The following is a 16,695-nucleotide window of genomic DNA, read 5'->3' on the forward strand; positions in this document are numbered from 1 at the left end:
ATGACTACAGATACCACATTCCTAGTGTGAAAAGGTCCCTCGGTTAACTTTCTTGCCAGGGCAGCCAAAGCTAGAGTGATGACACGCATTTAATGCTGCCACAGGTTGGGAAGACAGCTTGTCCCGGCAGGATCTGCAGGGAGAGGGGCATTTCCGACTCTTGGCTTCACTCCACAGGTCAGATTGAGTCGACGCCGCTCTCTGTGCAAGCAGGTACTTGTGTACCCAAGAAAGAGCACCCCGTGAATTCCTAGCACTAGGCTCCCTGCTGACATGGTCATGTCAGAAGAGGCTAATCATCAGGGAGACAAGGACTGTATTTTAAAATAGTTGAACATGATAAAACAGAGAGGCTGTTTTAAAACATTTCAGCCATGTTCTTCTCTAAACATGCATCTTTTTAGAACAAGTCTGCAAGTGGGAGTGTATACACACCCTTCCCCTCCTTGAATTTTTTTCTTATCTAATAAACATTTTTGTGATCTTTCCAAATCAGCCCATTTAGAATATACTCAGATCTATGTTATGCTTTTCCCAGGCGGCATAAATTCCAATATATTGGTACGTCACGGCTAGTTTAACAAATCGGTGTCAACAGACACGGAGGCGGTTTCTACTGGTGATAACACCATTTATGACAAATATCCAAGCTCCACCCGAGGGTAGCTCTGCTGGGTCAAAGAGCACACGGCTTTGACGCGCAGCCCAAGGCTGCATGACTCTCCCCGAAGATGGCATTAGGCCATGCCTGTCAACGGGCCTGCTTCCCATATCCCCGTGCCAGAAGTGGGTATTAGCAAAACTGGAGCATGCCAGCCTGATGGGTACAAAATTGTTGGGTGGTTTGCTTTATATTCCTTTAATTGTGACAGTCGGGCTCAGAGATCTTAGCTAGGACTTTGTGAGTGGGATGCTGTGGAAAAAAGACCCCCGGGACCAGGAAGAGACAGACCTGGATTCTAGACTCCCTTTTCAGCCACGAGACTGTGGGCAAGTCCTCTGACCTCTGGCTCCTGAGCCCCCTTGGCTGCGGAAGGAAGCCTCTGCATGGCCCGTCCCTGCCACCTAGTGCGTGACAGCATGGAACCAGTGCTGGAAAATGAGCCGGACCCCACCGCAGCGCCAGGGAGGTGCTGGCGATGACACCTGGGGCGTGGCCACCCGGGAGGCCAGCAGAAAGGGACCGTGTGAGTGTGTGTCCTTCGCTGCCACGTATAAACCAGGGAGAAGGCGGGGGAGGGGGTACATCAGAGTGTGGGGGAGCAAGAGCTCACACTGAAACTGCCTCACAGAGAGAGTCCTCTGTGCAGAGGGCCCCATGCAGCAGCGACAAGCGCTCGAGTTACGCCCTTTGAGCTGCTCTCATGGGAAAGGAGCCTGTGTACAAGCTGGGAAAAAGCTTTAACAACGTCCCCTTCTCAGACACGCACAATGTGCGTCAGCTCACGATGCTCTTGCGGCCGCCAAACTGAAAGCATATATTCCCCCCAGGATTTTCCAGGCTCTTGTTTGACTGTGGAGTCTTGTCTCACCTAACCCTCACTGATGTCAGTGCCAGGAGGCATGTTTTTGGAAATGTCACTTTATGATGTTATAAACATTAATCAGTCTCCAGTGTTCATATTTATTCTCATTATTTTTGGTCTTAAAATTATAGGCATCGAATGTTCTAGAAAGTTATCAGGAGTTAGGTTTACATTATAGAATTTGAAAGCCAGAGTAATAAACAAAAGATAAGGGAGCGAAGTATGTGGCTCTACGGAATTTTCCGTGGGGGAAAGAGTGTGTGGCTGAGCCATGGGCTGCCGGCCTGCCCCCACGGGACCACAGAGGCAGAACTCACCACACAGGAAGGCCACGGTCCGGAGGGTCTGCTGCATAAGGATCTGGGTGACCGGGGACAGGTTATGGTGCGTGTAGTGGGACATCACAATGCCTGAGAACAGGATGGCCATGATGCCTAGAGAGGAACCAAGAGGCAAAGCACAGAGACATGAACAGGGCAGAAAAGCACCTGCTACGTGATACACAAATATCGCACATTTTCTGCAAATTACCGGGCCCTACAGTGTTACATGTTTTCAGAAAAAGGATAAAAAAAGGGAGGAAGAAAGTACTACCTGAGGCCTCCCAGAGGCTTCAGAGAAGTGCTATGGGCGCCCTGTCTCTGGCAGCTTCCTTACCGGCTGGGTGACCTTGGGCTAAGCTTCTTCCCCTCTCCATGCCTCAGCTTTCTCATCTGGGCAGTGGGACTAACAGCGCCCTCCCTGGACCCGTCAGGAGGGCAATGGAGATAAGCCATGTAGAGTGATCACCATAGGCCCCGGGCTGAGCAGGTGCAGTGACAGCTGTCCCTGCCACCCACGATGGAATGTGTGCAGGTGCACCACTCTTGGAGCAGAAAGGGAGCACAAGAATCTGGATATGGAGAATGGGTGGATTTTTATTTACTTTTTAATATTTTTCTTTAATTTTAATTTTCCCTTCATCACAAGTTACTCATATAACGAGAGAGAGGAGTGACTAAAAAAGGATCTACGTCCTTTCCTGAAAGCTCTCCATGCGTTTACACCTCCTGCTGCTCACTCGGGACTGAGCGTGGCCCACTGAGCGTGGCCCACGGCCCCTAACCACTCCCAAAGCACTTTGCACAGAGGGGTTAATTACCTCTCTGGCCTGCCCTGCCTTGGCAGCAGAAAAGGGGCCTAATTTTCACATAAGGAAGCAGAGATTTTTATAAACTCATTAAATAAATGGCTAAAATGTACGGATTACAAGTGAAAATTTGTAAGCAGAACCGTAGCTTATTCCTGCCACTTTGTAGACAGGGATGCTGGGCTGACTTTCTACTTGGAAAAGTTGGAAAATGATGAAAACCACCCTCGGGGCCGTTTCAAGCCCCGCCCCCCGCATCTCCCCGCCCCAGGCAGACCCACCCCCTGGTGCGAACAAGGCAAATTCCTATGCTCTTTCATTCTTCCCTGCCAAGGAGGCTGCCAGGAACATTCCAGCGAAGCTTCCCACAATCCCAGGAGGCACACCTGACAGGATGGGACAGGGAAAGGAGAGGGCGGGCTCCCCGTGTCCCTCGAGGACTACAGCCCAAGCGGCGCTGCGAACCGCTGCTCTGCTAGGTGAGAACGCACACACCGTGACCTCCAGCGGGTCTCCCACTATGCTCCTGCGGGGCCCAGGGGGGCACCCCCAGACTGCTGAACCTTCCTGACACGGCCACAGAATCCAGGGAAGGCAAAGCAAAGCGAGACAGAAGGGGCAGAGACCAGAAGCTGAGGCTGGAACTCCACCCAACGGCGGAGGGGCAGCTCAGAACGGCTCAGTCCGGGCTGTGACAGGCCCTGCACATGGCGTAGCCTCACGACCCCAACAGCTCCATGCACGGTGCGGTTAGTCCCGGGGTCCAGATGAGCAACCTGGGGCTTGATCGTGGCACCGATACATTTCAGTTTTTAGGGACTTGATCCTTAGCATCGCCACCCAGGGGGGAAAGTTCCCAGCTTCTGTGTTTCCAAAGCATTTTGCTTCACTCGTCTGCTTTAGTCATTGAAGGGTTATCAACTCCATGGCAAAGCTGAGACCCTGGAGTTCTTACCTCGAAATAAAAGTCAAACCCAGAGGTGCCTGAGCCATGTTTAGGTTGTGACTCGAGCGGCCTTCCACTGACACTGCTGTCCCGCCCATAGCAGTCCCAACACGAAACGACCTCTCCGGAAAACCAAAGGATCTGGGAAGTCAGAGGTGACAGCGGAAGTTGCCCTGGGACTGAGCAGCAGCATCCACTGCCGGAGCCCCGGGGAGCCTTCCTGCTTGCCCTCTAGCCCGTCCCGCCGCGGTGCTCTGCGGCAAGAGGGCCGGCTCAGTGCGGAAGGGCTCTGGCTGGCGGGTCAGTCTGGGCACCAGGTCAGGGCTGCAAACTCAGAAGCGTCAGGGGCCAGACAAGAAAGACAAAAAAAGGATGACTAACATGTGGGCGAAGAAGGCACAAGCCCATCTCTGAAGTTCTCCCTGTGGAAGGGAGGGCTCAGTGTTGACCAGTCTTCCTTCTGGCCTTTTGAGAGATGCCAGAAATCTGTTTCGTATGGGAAATCTTCCAGCTTGTAATGACGGCAAATAACTGAAATGTCAACACATTTTCTGGACAGATAAACAGTCCCCTCTAGAGGCTGAGTGTGGACCCTATGATAACGGGCCCTCAGGCCAATGCAAGAGTGAACAGCCAGCCACCACCTTAACCCAGGGCTGGACCGAGGTCAGGACATCTCTCGAGTTCTGCGGGCTGAAGGAAAGAGTCAGCAGCGGATGTGAAATCCTGATGGACAACTCGAGTATCTGCCCTATGAGCCCTCTCCACCACCCAGACCACCTTCATCTTCTGGAGCCGCCACCACACAGGCTGTGAAAACACCAGCGGGTAAATGGAGCAGACAGGCTCACTTCTACAGCTAAAAGCATGGGTATTTTATTTTAAAGATTATTTATTTATGAGAGAGACAGAGCAAGAGCAGGAATAGGGGGCGGGGGCAGAGGGAGAGGGAGAAGGAGACACCCTGCTGAGCAGGGAGCCTGGTGCAGGGCTCGATCCCAGGACCCTGAGATGAGGACCTGAGCCGAAGGTGGATCAACTGAGCCACGGCCCCCCAACGCATGGGTATTTTTAAAAAATGCCTTGTAAGGAAGAATTCCTGACACGTGTATTTCTTTTTAGAAAGCAAAATCATTTGAGGAAGTAGATAACTAGTGCAACAAAATGGCCAGCTTCAAGGAAGGAAGGAAATCCATTTCTCGTTTCAGCTAAATCCACTGTTTTAAATGTCACGAACAATGATGATGAATAGAGACTCAAGTCCAAAGGCAGAAGGTGAAGGGTGCTATCGTGGTACAATTTCCACTGCACTGCACCTTGCTGTTTTGCTATAAAACATTCAGACTCAGAGGTCCAGAGTAAGAGAATCTCCATTCACACCAGCCTGCCCCTGGGAAACTACTATTAAAGGTCCCGACACAGGCCGCCAGTTTTCTTATGCCATAATAAAGCTTATCTGCCTTTAAAATGCGCTCAACAGAAGGATCCCATGATGTATGAAGCATGGATTACCAGCAGAGGGAATTTTTTTCCCCCCAGAGGCATTTTTGAGGCCTGCAACACTTACCTGCCTTTGCACATATAACAGAATCCCAATTCCTTCCGGGGCCTACAGAACCCTACCGGCCGGGGTCCCTGTCTCTCTGGTCTTCCTGCTCTTCCTGGAGTGCGCCAAGCTCCCTCACAGCAGTGCCCCACTCAGCAATGCCACCCTAGGTCCTGCCTGGGCTGGCTCCTTCTCAGCACACAGGTCTTAGCTCAGGCACCACCTGTTTGGGGAGACCTTCCTGACCCCCTACCGCGTGATGTGTCTGCCCCCACGCCACTATCCCATTGCTCTGATCTCTCTCATTCCTGCCCCTTCTTCAGTACCCGAAATTACCCGTATGTGTTTGCTTACCACCGTTCTTTGGCAGGTAGAAGACTGATGTGGTCTTGTTTACTAAGGACAGCCCCAGTACCAAGGATAGTTCTTGGCGCAGAGGAGGCATTTAACAAGTATTTGTTGAATGGATGATAAATCTTTTTTTCTTAAAATTTTGCAATCTATCTGGGAGTTCTTTCCACGGCAGCACAAGTAAGTCAAATTCATTTATTCGGTGGCTGCACAGGATTCTGTAGTGAGAACCGACCCAGGCGCACTTCATCTCTCCTAGGACCAGTGGCTTGTGGGTTTTCTCCTATCCCGGGCACAGGAGCGCCGCACCATGATCTCTGGTAGAACAGAGGTTACGTCCCATACTCCGTGACTCACCAGGACAGTGTGTCCCTCTGCCCCAATCCCCCTCCCTCAGCCCACTGTTGGCTAAACTGGCAAAAGTGGGGTCTGTTCAGCCCTGGATCTTCAGAGCCAGAGGGCAAAGTGGCCCTTGAAACTGGCCTCAATGACTAGACTTGTTAGGACTGACAGAGTCAGAACAAAGATTCTGAGAACAGCTAACACTAACTCATAACTAGGGGGCCTGTTTAATTTGCTATTAAAACCAGGATGTCTGTGACAGGGAAAGGGGGTGTCACTAATTTACATATTGAGGGTGTCAGGGCCAGCAGGAAGTGTCACCCCAGCATGTCTCTTGTCAGGACTCTTACTCACATCGTTCCCTTTAACCCCTGACCCAAGGGCCTTGGGTGGGGGGTATCCTTCTATATCATCTATTTCATGAGGAGGAAGTGGATGCTCAGAGTGGTTAAGGCGGCTCTGTGAGGTTGCACAGCTAATGAGGGGGCGGGGCAGGGATCCAACGCAGGTCTGGTGATCTTAACCTCTGTGTCTGAAACACCTGATTAGGGTGTGTGATTCGGGGAACAGCACCCTGCTGTGTATTGTTGGTAACTGCTTCCTCAGTCCTCTGTGACAGAAGTGCAGGAGGAGAAGGAAGCGGGGGATAGCAACCATCACCCCCGCCCGCCCCGGCTGCACTCTCTCAGAGGGACTTGACGGTCCTCACACACACCAGGGCTATCCTACCCTTGTCTGAAAACCGTGTGACAAATATCCCAAAGTCAAATATGGGCCAAGCCCAGCCAACGGCCCAGAGGCAGCTGAGCCTGCTCTTGGCTCGCATGTGCTGTTTCTGCCCCCACTGCCCACTGGTTTGTTTAGCAAAGGCCGTCAAAAAAGTGAAGCCCTACAAACAGAAAACACTGCTGCTCTGAAGACAAGAAAAACATTCCCTGGTTTTGATCACAAATTCCAAATGGAGGCATGAAATACATCTTTGCCAGCAGGTACTCGGTGTTCATCTCAAAGGGGTGGGGAACAGTTTAGAAAAACAGAGGTAAAAATAGCCAAGCTAGAGCCAAATGACTCACAGGTACTGTTTATGTAAGTGCCAAAATTCAGGAAAGATAAGAGAAGGAACTCGATGGCAGATACTGGGATGAAATTATCCAGTAGAACTGATGGGAACAAATCAAATTAAGAACAAACAAAACCGTGAGGTTTACCAAGAGTTCTCTAGTGAAAACGGCCAGAGTCCTCTCTGCTTCCTCCTTGGCAGGATCTGCCTACCGACTGTAATTCTAGAGAATGATCTGCGGGGAAGGAGAGTGCTGCTCAATGGAGTGAATAAAAACCACTGGGGACTTCCATTTTGCTATGCCAACTGCAGTCCTGCTACAAACAACTAGAAAACCGGATCAAAGATAGGAAACAAAGGTGTCTTCTGACGCTGGGTACTACAAGGTAGGGCTGTCAGGAGGGAAACATTCCTGACTGAAGGGAAACAAAGCGGCCACTCCTGCTCCAGGCCCTGGCCCAGCCCACACAGAGCTTCCAGGCTGAGGCTTAGAAAGGGGGAAACTCCAAAACCCAGTCCAGCAGAGTCGGGCTAGCTGAGAAGGGCCGAGGAGAGCTGCAGGGCTGAAGCAGCCCGAGCAGCAGAGGAGGAGGCCTGCCAGAAAAACAGTTCTGGGGGGCTACAGCAGTGTCCCCTTGAATCTTGGATTATACTGGTCTGTACACGTGTGGCGTGAGATCCTATGAGCCGAAGGAGACATACCACTGAAAAGGAACAGGCCAACAATTTCTGAAGCAGACACAGGGCTGGGAAGTTTGTGTTCCCACAGGCCAGAGTGGGGTGACCTTGTAATACAAAAGACAGGACACAGAGTCCTTTGAAGGGCACTGCGTTACTTCCTAGTGTTACTCCAGACCTGAGGACAAAGTCTGAAAGTAAATCTCAAAATGATTAAACTGATTTCAAGAAACTTGGATACACCACGGAAGAAGATCCAAAATTCTATGAAGAATACAAGAAAAATCTAGTAACTCAACAACATAATAAGGTTTACAGGGACTGGCATCCAATCAAAAATTAACAGGCGAGCAAAGAGCAGGAAAACATGACTTACAAGAAGACACTGGCCGAGAAAGACCTAGAACTGATGGAGAGGACGGAATCAGCAAACAAGGACGTCACAGCTGTACAAACACGCTCCCTCAGCTCAAGGAGGTACAGACAATCACGAACACGGTAAGGAGAGAAATGCAGGATATAAGAATGACCTAAAGGGAACTCCTGGGTACGAATAATACATACACATCTGAAGTGGAAAATACACTGGATGGACTAGCAGGACAGTGAGCATGGCAGAAGGAAAGACCCATGAACATAAAGACACAGCAAGAGGAATGAGCCAAAGTAAAGCATAGGCAGAAGAAAAAAAGATTGAAAAAAATTTAAAAGGCAAAGTATATTACGGGATGATAGAACACTGTCAATTGTAATTTTAGTAATTGGACTCCCAACAGGAGAAGAGATGGGAAAAGAGAAAAAAGTGTCTAAGAAATGGGCAAAAATTTCCCAAATTTGGTGAAAAGCTATAATCCCATAAATTATAAACCCAAGAAACTCAACAAACCCCAAGTGGAATATAATGAGAATTATACCAAAGTATGTCAAAATCAAACTGTCACATACCTATCAGAATGGCTAAACATTTAAAAATTAAACTAAGTGTTGATGAGGACAGGAAGCAGCTAGAACTCTCTCAGGCATTCTAGTGGGGATGCAAAATGGCCCAGTCATTTTGGAAAACACTTGGCAGTTTCTAAGAAATACGTACTTACCATATGACCCTGCAACTTCACTTCTTAGGTATTTATCCAAGATAAATGAAAACAGCCACACATATTCATATCCCAAATCTGGAAAAACCCCAACGTCCTTCAAATGAATGACTAAAATATGGTGCAGTAAGAATGTGTAAACTACTGACACGTGCAAAAACATGAGTGTCTTTCAACAACATTATGATCACTAAAAGAAAGGAGACATGAAAGTCTGTATACTATGTAATTTCATCTGTAGGACATTCTGGAAAAGGCAAAACTATCATGATAGAATGCAGATCAGTGGGGGCCAGGGCCCAGGGCCAGGCCCTTGGCAGTCTGACCCCATCCTTTCAGTGAAGGCCCTTTTGGGGACTTGGTCTGGGAAAGGGACAACACGGGAAGTGACATTTTGATCTCTGCTACAGGGTGGCGGGTGAAGAGAAGATGTGACCAGGACAACACTGAGCCCCTGAATCCAGCCAGGTCTAAATTTAGAGGTATCCCTAAAGGGCCAGTAAATCTCCTTTGTTGCTTAAGCTTTACTGAGTTGTGACTGTCTCTTGTGATTGGAAGTGACTCCACTGACCTAATCTCTTTCACCAGGCAGGACAACGTGCCATCAACCCCAGCAGTTCAATGTTTCTGTCACTTACCCGAAAGGGAGATTCCTTCTGCGAGCCCATAAGGAAGATAAGCAAAAATGATCATCATGCCGAACTCCAAGGAAGGCGTTTTCCTCAAGTCAATATGCTTTAGCACGTAAATAACAGTTGTCAAGGAAAAAGAACCAAGGGACAGTTGATGGGAGATGTTGCCTTCCAAATATACAGGGTAGGCAATGGATACGAAAGGCTTCGGAACATCCCAGGGTAACATGTGAATATCCACTGTTTTCTTTTCCTTTGCAGGGAGACTGTTGTTTTAAGAAGGGGGATCTCAAAAAAAAAAAAAAAAAAAAAAAAAAAAAAAAAAAAAAAGAAGGGGGATCTCACAAAACACTAAGAATGGAAACTCCTGAGACAAATGGCAGGGGAAGAATTAAAATCAACCTAAGTCAACTCATTTAAAAATGCTGACTTGGAAGGCTGGCAATGTGCCGGGGCTGCGGGGGCAAGGCTGGGGCCGCGGCCAGGAGGACAGCCCGTGCTGCCAGGTCCCTTCCAGGGCGTGTCACGCTTTCCCCCCTTCCTCCAACATCAGATAAGACAGCTGAAGGGGTGTCCAGAACTCTTGGGGAAAGTGCCCCATTGGAGGACCTTCTTTCACATTCCCGGAGATTTCTAAACTCATGCTCCTGTGAAAGGAGAATCTTCTCTCTCTTCAAGCACAGCCCTCGCGCCCGTGCTGGGGCTCGCAGTGCCCATCCCCTTGGCTTCCGTAGAGCCGGTGCTTCTCCATCCCCTCCCCGTCCAGGAGAGAGATAAATGTGGAGGAAAATACTGATCTAGAAAAAGTTTTCCATTCTGTTTATTGGTACAATATGAGAAGCTGTCAGCCAACAATGGAGACTTCAGACTTCTGGACAAAGGGGGAAAGGGAAAATTCACCAGGATGGCAGACCAGCAAGCCTGTCAGCAAGGGTGGCTCTTCCGGCCATCTGTGGAACACACTGCTCGTGGAGGAGGGCCAGGTGGCCAGCTCCCCGAGACGCAGGCCTGGGCTCCCACAGAAACGGTCTGGTGCCTGTTCCCATTTTAAACGTGACGAATTTTCTACAGCAATGAAGGTGTCATTGGTCCTAAGAGGCTGTCTCCTCCTCTGGCTAGAAAAGCGTACGGGCCATTGAGCAGTGCAGACAGCGTGAACATCCTGGACGGATTCACTTTGAAAGGCTCTTTTCTGAGTGTTTATCTATTCTCCATATAAACACTTTCAGTGGGGTAAAGACTCTCTCAGTTTGGTAATTTCAGAGGAAGTTAATTTCCAGTTTTCTGACTGTGACAAGTAAGACAGGGGAACCTGAAAATCTCAGGTGAGAAGTTCCCCTAGTGGTGGGATCTGAGAGGGAACAGTGTGCAGGACCGCGACACTCTGAAAAGAGACGTCCTAAATTGCACATGTCACATCTCGAAGCCCTTGGGTTTCAATGCAAGTGCTCCTTAAGACAAAAGTACACAAAGGTCCTCCTTCCAACACTGCCTTAGACTGAAATGGGCCCCTTAAGGAAGAGGGGGAGATGGCTGGAGATGGAGATAATAATGAAAATCTTCTCAGCCACACGTGTTCATCATATTAAAAGGATATTAATGCAGAGATTAAGCCAGTGAGAGTGCCGAGTGCTGCTGAGCCAAAGAACATTTTGAGGAAGTAGCCAAGGGCTTGTAAAAATGTTTGCCACCCACTGACATCTGACATATTTTTCCTTGTTAAACCTTCAGCTGTGCTAGGAAGTAAAAGAAAAACAAGAAAGAAGTTAAAATGTTATAGACAAAGTTATCAGAAATCAACTAAAACTCAACACTTTTTTTTTTTTTTTTGCTTATGCAGTCCTTCCTTCCTTCCATCATTGGGTTAGGTCACTTATTTGTTGACCTACTTTGTGAACTAACACCTACTGTGTTAGCTTTCGGGGGTGGGGGACCGCGGTTCAGAGAGCCTAGCAGAGTCCTTGTCCTGCTGGGGCTCCTTCTGTCTGGTAAGGAAGACAAACAAGGAGAGAACAAGTGACCACGCTGGGGGGAGGGCCAAGGGCTGCAGAAACACGGGGTGTGCGTCTAACTCAGCCCGGGCGGTGGTCAGGGAAGGCTCCTCCTGACGTGTGGGCTGGCTTCAGCTTTAGAAAAAGAAGAGGAAGGGGAAATGAAGGCACGTGCCCCAGGCAGCGGGAACAGCATGTGCAGAGGCAGGGAGCCCGAGAGAGCCCGAGAACGCACGGCACATTCTGGGAGCATCCAATTACGTAAATCAGCATGGCTAGAACCCAGGAACGGGACAGGGTGGGGGCACTGGTGGGGAGAACGGTGGGAAGAGAGATGTACGACCAGCTGCCATGGTAGCCCGGGGAAAGGCAATGGCCCAAGCTCGGAGTTGGTATTTCACCACAAAGGCCCTAGGGAGCCATGGGGAGTGCTTCCAGTTGCGGGGGGAGGGGACGGCAGCAGGGATCCTGGGATAAAACCTGGAATTGAAGCATCGGCAGGAAATCTGAGCACGGAGCAACCTAAAGAAGAAATGTCACCGGGAAAGGGCCGAGAGAGTGGGTTAGGAGGCATTAGGAAGAACTGAAAGAACTTTCCTTCTAGGATAACAGAACAAAGTAAAATGTTAGAAGCCATTAAATTCAGTTAACGGTTTTATCCCAAAAGGGAAAACCATTATACCATGACAATGGAGTCATCCTCGTTAAAGACCCTCCTCCTAATGGATTCTACCTTCAGACTACCTCCCGGATCCAACCACTTCTCTCCCTGCCTCTCCTTACCATCCTCTGTCCCAGGCCTTATGCCTCATGGCTCTTTCTAAACATCCTTGTCTTCCTTCCACTCACTGGCCTGCATGATCCTTTTAAAATGCACAATCTGGGGCGCCTGGGTGGCTCAGTGGGTTTAAAATGCACAATCTGGGGCGCCTTCGGCTCAGGTCATGATCTCAGGGTCCTGGGATCGAGTCCCGCATCGGGCTCTCTGCTCAGCAGGGAGCCTGCTTCCGTCTCTCTCTCTCTGCCTGCCTCTCCGACTACTTGTGATTTCTCTCTGTCAAATAAATAAATAAAATCTTTAAAAAAAAAAAAATGCACAATCTGATCGGGTCACTGGCCTGTCCAAACCTATCGACAGTTTCCTACTGCTTTTCAGGAGGAAGCCCGGTCTGAGCAACACCAGACCCCCGTGTCTGCCAGACCTCGTGACCCTGTCTCCTCCTCACTCAGGAAGGGTCCCACTGTCAAGGGACCATGGTCGTCTTTCACTGCTCCCTGGCCCCAGCTCACTTCCCAATCTGTTCCTCAGAACCCAGGGTCAGTGTCACTTCCTCAGGGACACCTGCTCTGACGCCTTCACATATTCTCGGCTCTCTGGGAACCTGACTTCTTCACAGAAAGTGCCAACTCATGAGTCATTCATGAGTTGCCTGTGTCCATCTTGTTCACTGCTACATGTCCAGGGCCTAAGGCAGAGCCTATTATACAAAGGCACGCAGTAAACAAAACAAAGAATTATCAATAGAAATATTTGGTTTCATTAATCAGCGTTTCATGAATAGGTATAATTTTAAGGCAGGATAATCTCTGATTAAAGGGTAGCTTGATCAAATAACCTCAGGAAGTTTTCTGTGATGATTCACAGCACAGTGTAGCATACAACATAAGAAAGGTTCTCAAAAGTCCTGCAAAAAAAGAAATCTAACTTTTTTCACATAAAGTTTTCCCAACTCACTTGGACACACCATCTCCTCCAACTCCTTCTTTCCCAGCCGACCACAGGTTAACACCCTACCTTGGGGACTGCTGAGAGCCAACATGGGTTCAGCGGGGCAAGTGTTTTTGAAGGCTAAGCTCCCCCACAGTTCCCAAATGGACCTAAGGCCGCCAGCACACAGTGTCCAGCCGCCACCTCTTCAAGCTGGTCCACTGGCTGGGGCCACTGTTTTCTTTTCATGCAGAGGCCCCGTGGAAGTGACTCGCTGGTGAGGTCACATCAAGGGTGGACAGCAGACCCAGGACAGAGGCCAACGGTTTCTGAACTCAGGATAATTGAAAGTAGAATTTGGACTCTTTCTGGTCTGGCAAATTTCTACCTTTTTTATTTCTCGCACTTAAAAGAACACGAGACAAAACTGCTTCAGGATCCATTTCATGAGCCTACTCTGCAGCTGGAGAGCACAAAAAGGTTTCCTCTGTAGCAGTTATTGTAAGAATAAATCGTCATACTAACAAATCAAAGCTAAAACGAATTCAATTAAAGTTAATGAAGAAACAAAAGATAGCTTTCTGGCACTTATGAAAATGAACCCTTCAAAAAAGGGGAATAGTTCACTCACACATTCAGTCGCAAAGATAAGTGTGTCAGGTCACTTTGAGAGAGATCATTTATGAAGTAGACTCTCAAACAAGATGTGAGTCTATCTAATAACCAAGGAAAGGTGACAACAGCCCCCTCCTGTCCTGCTCCCCAGCCCCCCAAAACAGGCACGCCTAGCACGCCCGCTGTCTTTCCAGCCTGAAAGTGCCCACCGGCTCATGAGACAGCTTGGCTGAGAAGCCTCCCTCCCAGTCCTCAGAGCGGCGGTCTCCCTCTCACACTCCAGGCACTCACTCCTCTGGGAGCATCCTTCTCCCACCCTGGACTGACCTTGTCAAGTCCAGCTGTCTCTGAGCCACGTTTGACACGTGGAGGGCCCTCACCAGATGCTGACGGTGGACAGCTAGCCTTTAGCATCCCGCACCCCTTGCCCCCAGCCTGCACACATATGCATGCGGCCCACAGCTCCAGTTTTGGGAACTGTCATTACACGCGACCTTGGCCTTCGAGAGCATTTTTCCAGGAAGAAACTATGGCTGCTTACAGTGACTCCATCATTTCTCACTTTCAAAAGAAAATAGCTCCTCCTCTTTAACCTTCTTGTGGCAAAGAGTCTAGGAAAAGCTCAGAAAAGGTCCTACTTCTGCCAGATTTTTAAAAACAAAACATATTAGAGAAAAAGCAGTTGAGTTGAGCTCCTAATGTATAAAAATAACTCATGATGCCATCGCCAATTTGAACAAAATTCTTGATCGTGAATGTTCAATATGTGCAGCCACCAGGACACGAGACAAAAGTCAAAACCCGAAAGTGAAAAGGCTTTCGGAGTAGATCTTAAATATTACTGCGATAATTGCCTAATAAAGCTACAGAAATCTTTGCCAAGAGAAACGTGAAAAAGGGGTGCCTGGGTGGCTCAGTGGGTTAAGCCTCTGCCTTCAGCTCAGGTCATGATCTCAGGGTCCTGGGATCGAGTCCCGCGTCGGGCTCTCTGCTCAGCAGGGAGCCTGCTTCCTCCTCTCTCTCTCTCTGCCTGCCTCTCTGCCTACTTGTGATCTCTCTCTGTCAAATAAATAAATAAAATCTTTAAAAAAAAAAAAAAAAAAAAAAAAAAGAAACGTGAAAAAGCCAACAGTGGGGAACTTGCTAAATAGATCCCAGGAAGTTCACAGAATGAACTACTCTGTAACCAGGAAAATAAGGTTATGGAAGATTATTTTTCCACTCTGCTCAATTGGAAGAGTTACAATACAGTATACAGGGCATACGTCCCACTACATAAAACACAGGAAGACTTCCAAATTGTTAACTGTAATTATCTCTGGTTAGTAATAATGCATGTACTCTTACTTTTCTAAATTTTGTATGAAGAATATATGTATTACTTTTAGAATAATAAAAATGTTTTAAAGTTGTTTTTATTTTAAGGTCTGCTAATTAAGGTTGCAATTAAGCAACATTTGGTAAAGTTTTTCTTGTAAGATTAGGACAAAACTAGGACAAACACAGGAAATGGTAACTGGGGGACAGGCGTAGAAGAGGAAAGGATCTAATATTAACTGATGTTAATGTGTGATGCTGCTTCTCACACAGGAGAGTACTTATTCAGTCCTCAAACCCAGTCCTAGGCTGGGACATCATCACCCTCACTTTACTGCTGAGAAGCACGTGGCTCAGAGAGGTAAAGGAACTGACCCAGGGCCACACAGCTGTGAGTGGCATCAACCTGATTCTAAAACCTGGGTTCCTCCCACTATAAAACATCGTTCTATTCCAACGTAAAGATCCTGAATGTAGTCTATAATAAAGCTTTTAAGAAAATGCCAACATCCACAGAGTGGCTATGCTTGACAAGGAATCTGCCAACAAAGGAAACAGGTTTTTCTTTAGCAGAACAGAGGCTGGCTCCTAAGGTTCTCTTAGCTGATTGTGAAACACTGTCCAGAGCTCTTTCCTCCAACTGCTTTGACTGCCAGTGCCTTCTCTGGTTTTGCTAAAACTGTCTGGGTCTCCTGCCCATACATGCTAATGAGCACTACAAAAGACAGAGTTCAAGGAAACAGGCCTGCGTCAGAGAGACGCATGTGAGATGACCTTAGAGTCATTTCTTTTTCTTAGTGGCTTCTTGACATTTTAGGATTCTTCTATCATTTTCTCAGATTCTATCAACAAGGGCAGGGACACTGATGAACAGATGAGAAAGAGATTCACAGTGTCCCAAGCAGCTTCCATGCAACAGCATCTTGAGCTGGGACGCGTGTGAGCATCGCGGGCTCATTCTCCACCAGAGGAAAGGAAGGTGCTGGGCGATAGCCCCTCAGTGGGAGAGCAGGGCCTCTGCCTTCCGCTTCTGTCTGCACCGAAGCTGTCCACACACCATCCCTCAACTGGCTGCTCCCTCCTATGCTGGAACTAATAAAGCACCTCAGTTCTTGGGTCTCACCCCAGAACAACTGAATCAGAAGCTGGGAAGGCGGGGCCTGGGATTGCTCCAGCTAATAAGCACCCCTGGGACCTGGACAAGAAGCTGCACTTGAAACCACTGCGGAAAGGTCCTAAAGGGCGGGCTTGCCTCTGCTCAGCCCGGGCCTTGACAGCACCGCTGGGGTGAGTGAGGGCTTGTCCAAACGGAAGACGGAGAAGCGTGTGACCCGGCCGCCCAGAGGACAAGCAGCTGTTCGTGCAGCTGCCTGGGAACAGCTGTCTCTCTGACACCAGGACCTTCAGTGGCGGCCTTGAAGAAAGGACACTCACTTGGTCAGGACAATGGAGACTGCGTCGTTGAGGATACTCTCTCCAAAAACCAGCATGTTGAGCACCGGGTCCACGTGAAGCGCATTGAAAATGGCAATAGTGGCCACCGGGTCGACGGCAGAAATCAGGGAGCCAAAAGCAAAGCTGCACAGAGGAGAAAAGGAAGGGGTCACTCGGTGACGCTAACCATGGGGCCCACACAGTAAAACAGCAAAGCCAGAGCCTGTATGCGGTCTGACACGTTCGTACACACCGGAGCCGCGGTAACTGGAGGAGCCGCTGTCTCTCCTCCCGCCCCACAGGCAGTTGTTAGAATAGCCTGCTTT

At 48.9% G+C, this 16,695-nt stretch overlaps 1 protein-coding gene across 6 annotated transcripts in view; it reads right to left on the reverse strand.

The window, feature by feature from the left end:
• SLC9A8 (solute carrier family 9 member A8) overlaps window positions 1–16,695 on the reverse strand; it is a 69,076-nt gene that overhangs the window by 13,780 nt on the left and 38,601 nt on the right. For 5 of the 6 annotated variants that reach the window (XR_009344507.1, XR_009344505.1, XR_009344506.1 and 2 more), the window contains 4 exons: window positions 16,370–16,513; window positions 10,902–11,040; window positions 9,311–9,416; window positions 1,844–1,960 (listed from right to left, as the gene is read on the reverse strand). Coding sequence is in view for 3 of the 6 variants with exons in the window: in XM_059132859.1 (XP_058988842.1) it covers window positions 1,844–1,960; window positions 9,311–9,416; window positions 10,902–11,040; window positions 16,370–16,513 (506 nt within the window). In the remaining 3 variants the exon portion in view is untranslated. The remainder of the gene's footprint in view (window positions 1–1,843; window positions 1,961–9,310; window positions 9,417–10,901; window positions 11,041–16,369; window positions 16,514–16,695) is intronic. The other variant, XM_059132860.1, reaches the window with a different exon arrangement.

The sequence above is a fragment of the Mustela lutreola genome, chromosome 9 (assembly GCF_030435805.1).
Source record: "Mustela lutreola isolate mMusLut2 chromosome 9, mMusLut2.pri, whole genome shotgun sequence".
NCBI lineage: Eukaryota > Metazoa > Chordata > Mammalia > Carnivora > Mustelidae > Mustela > Mustela lutreola.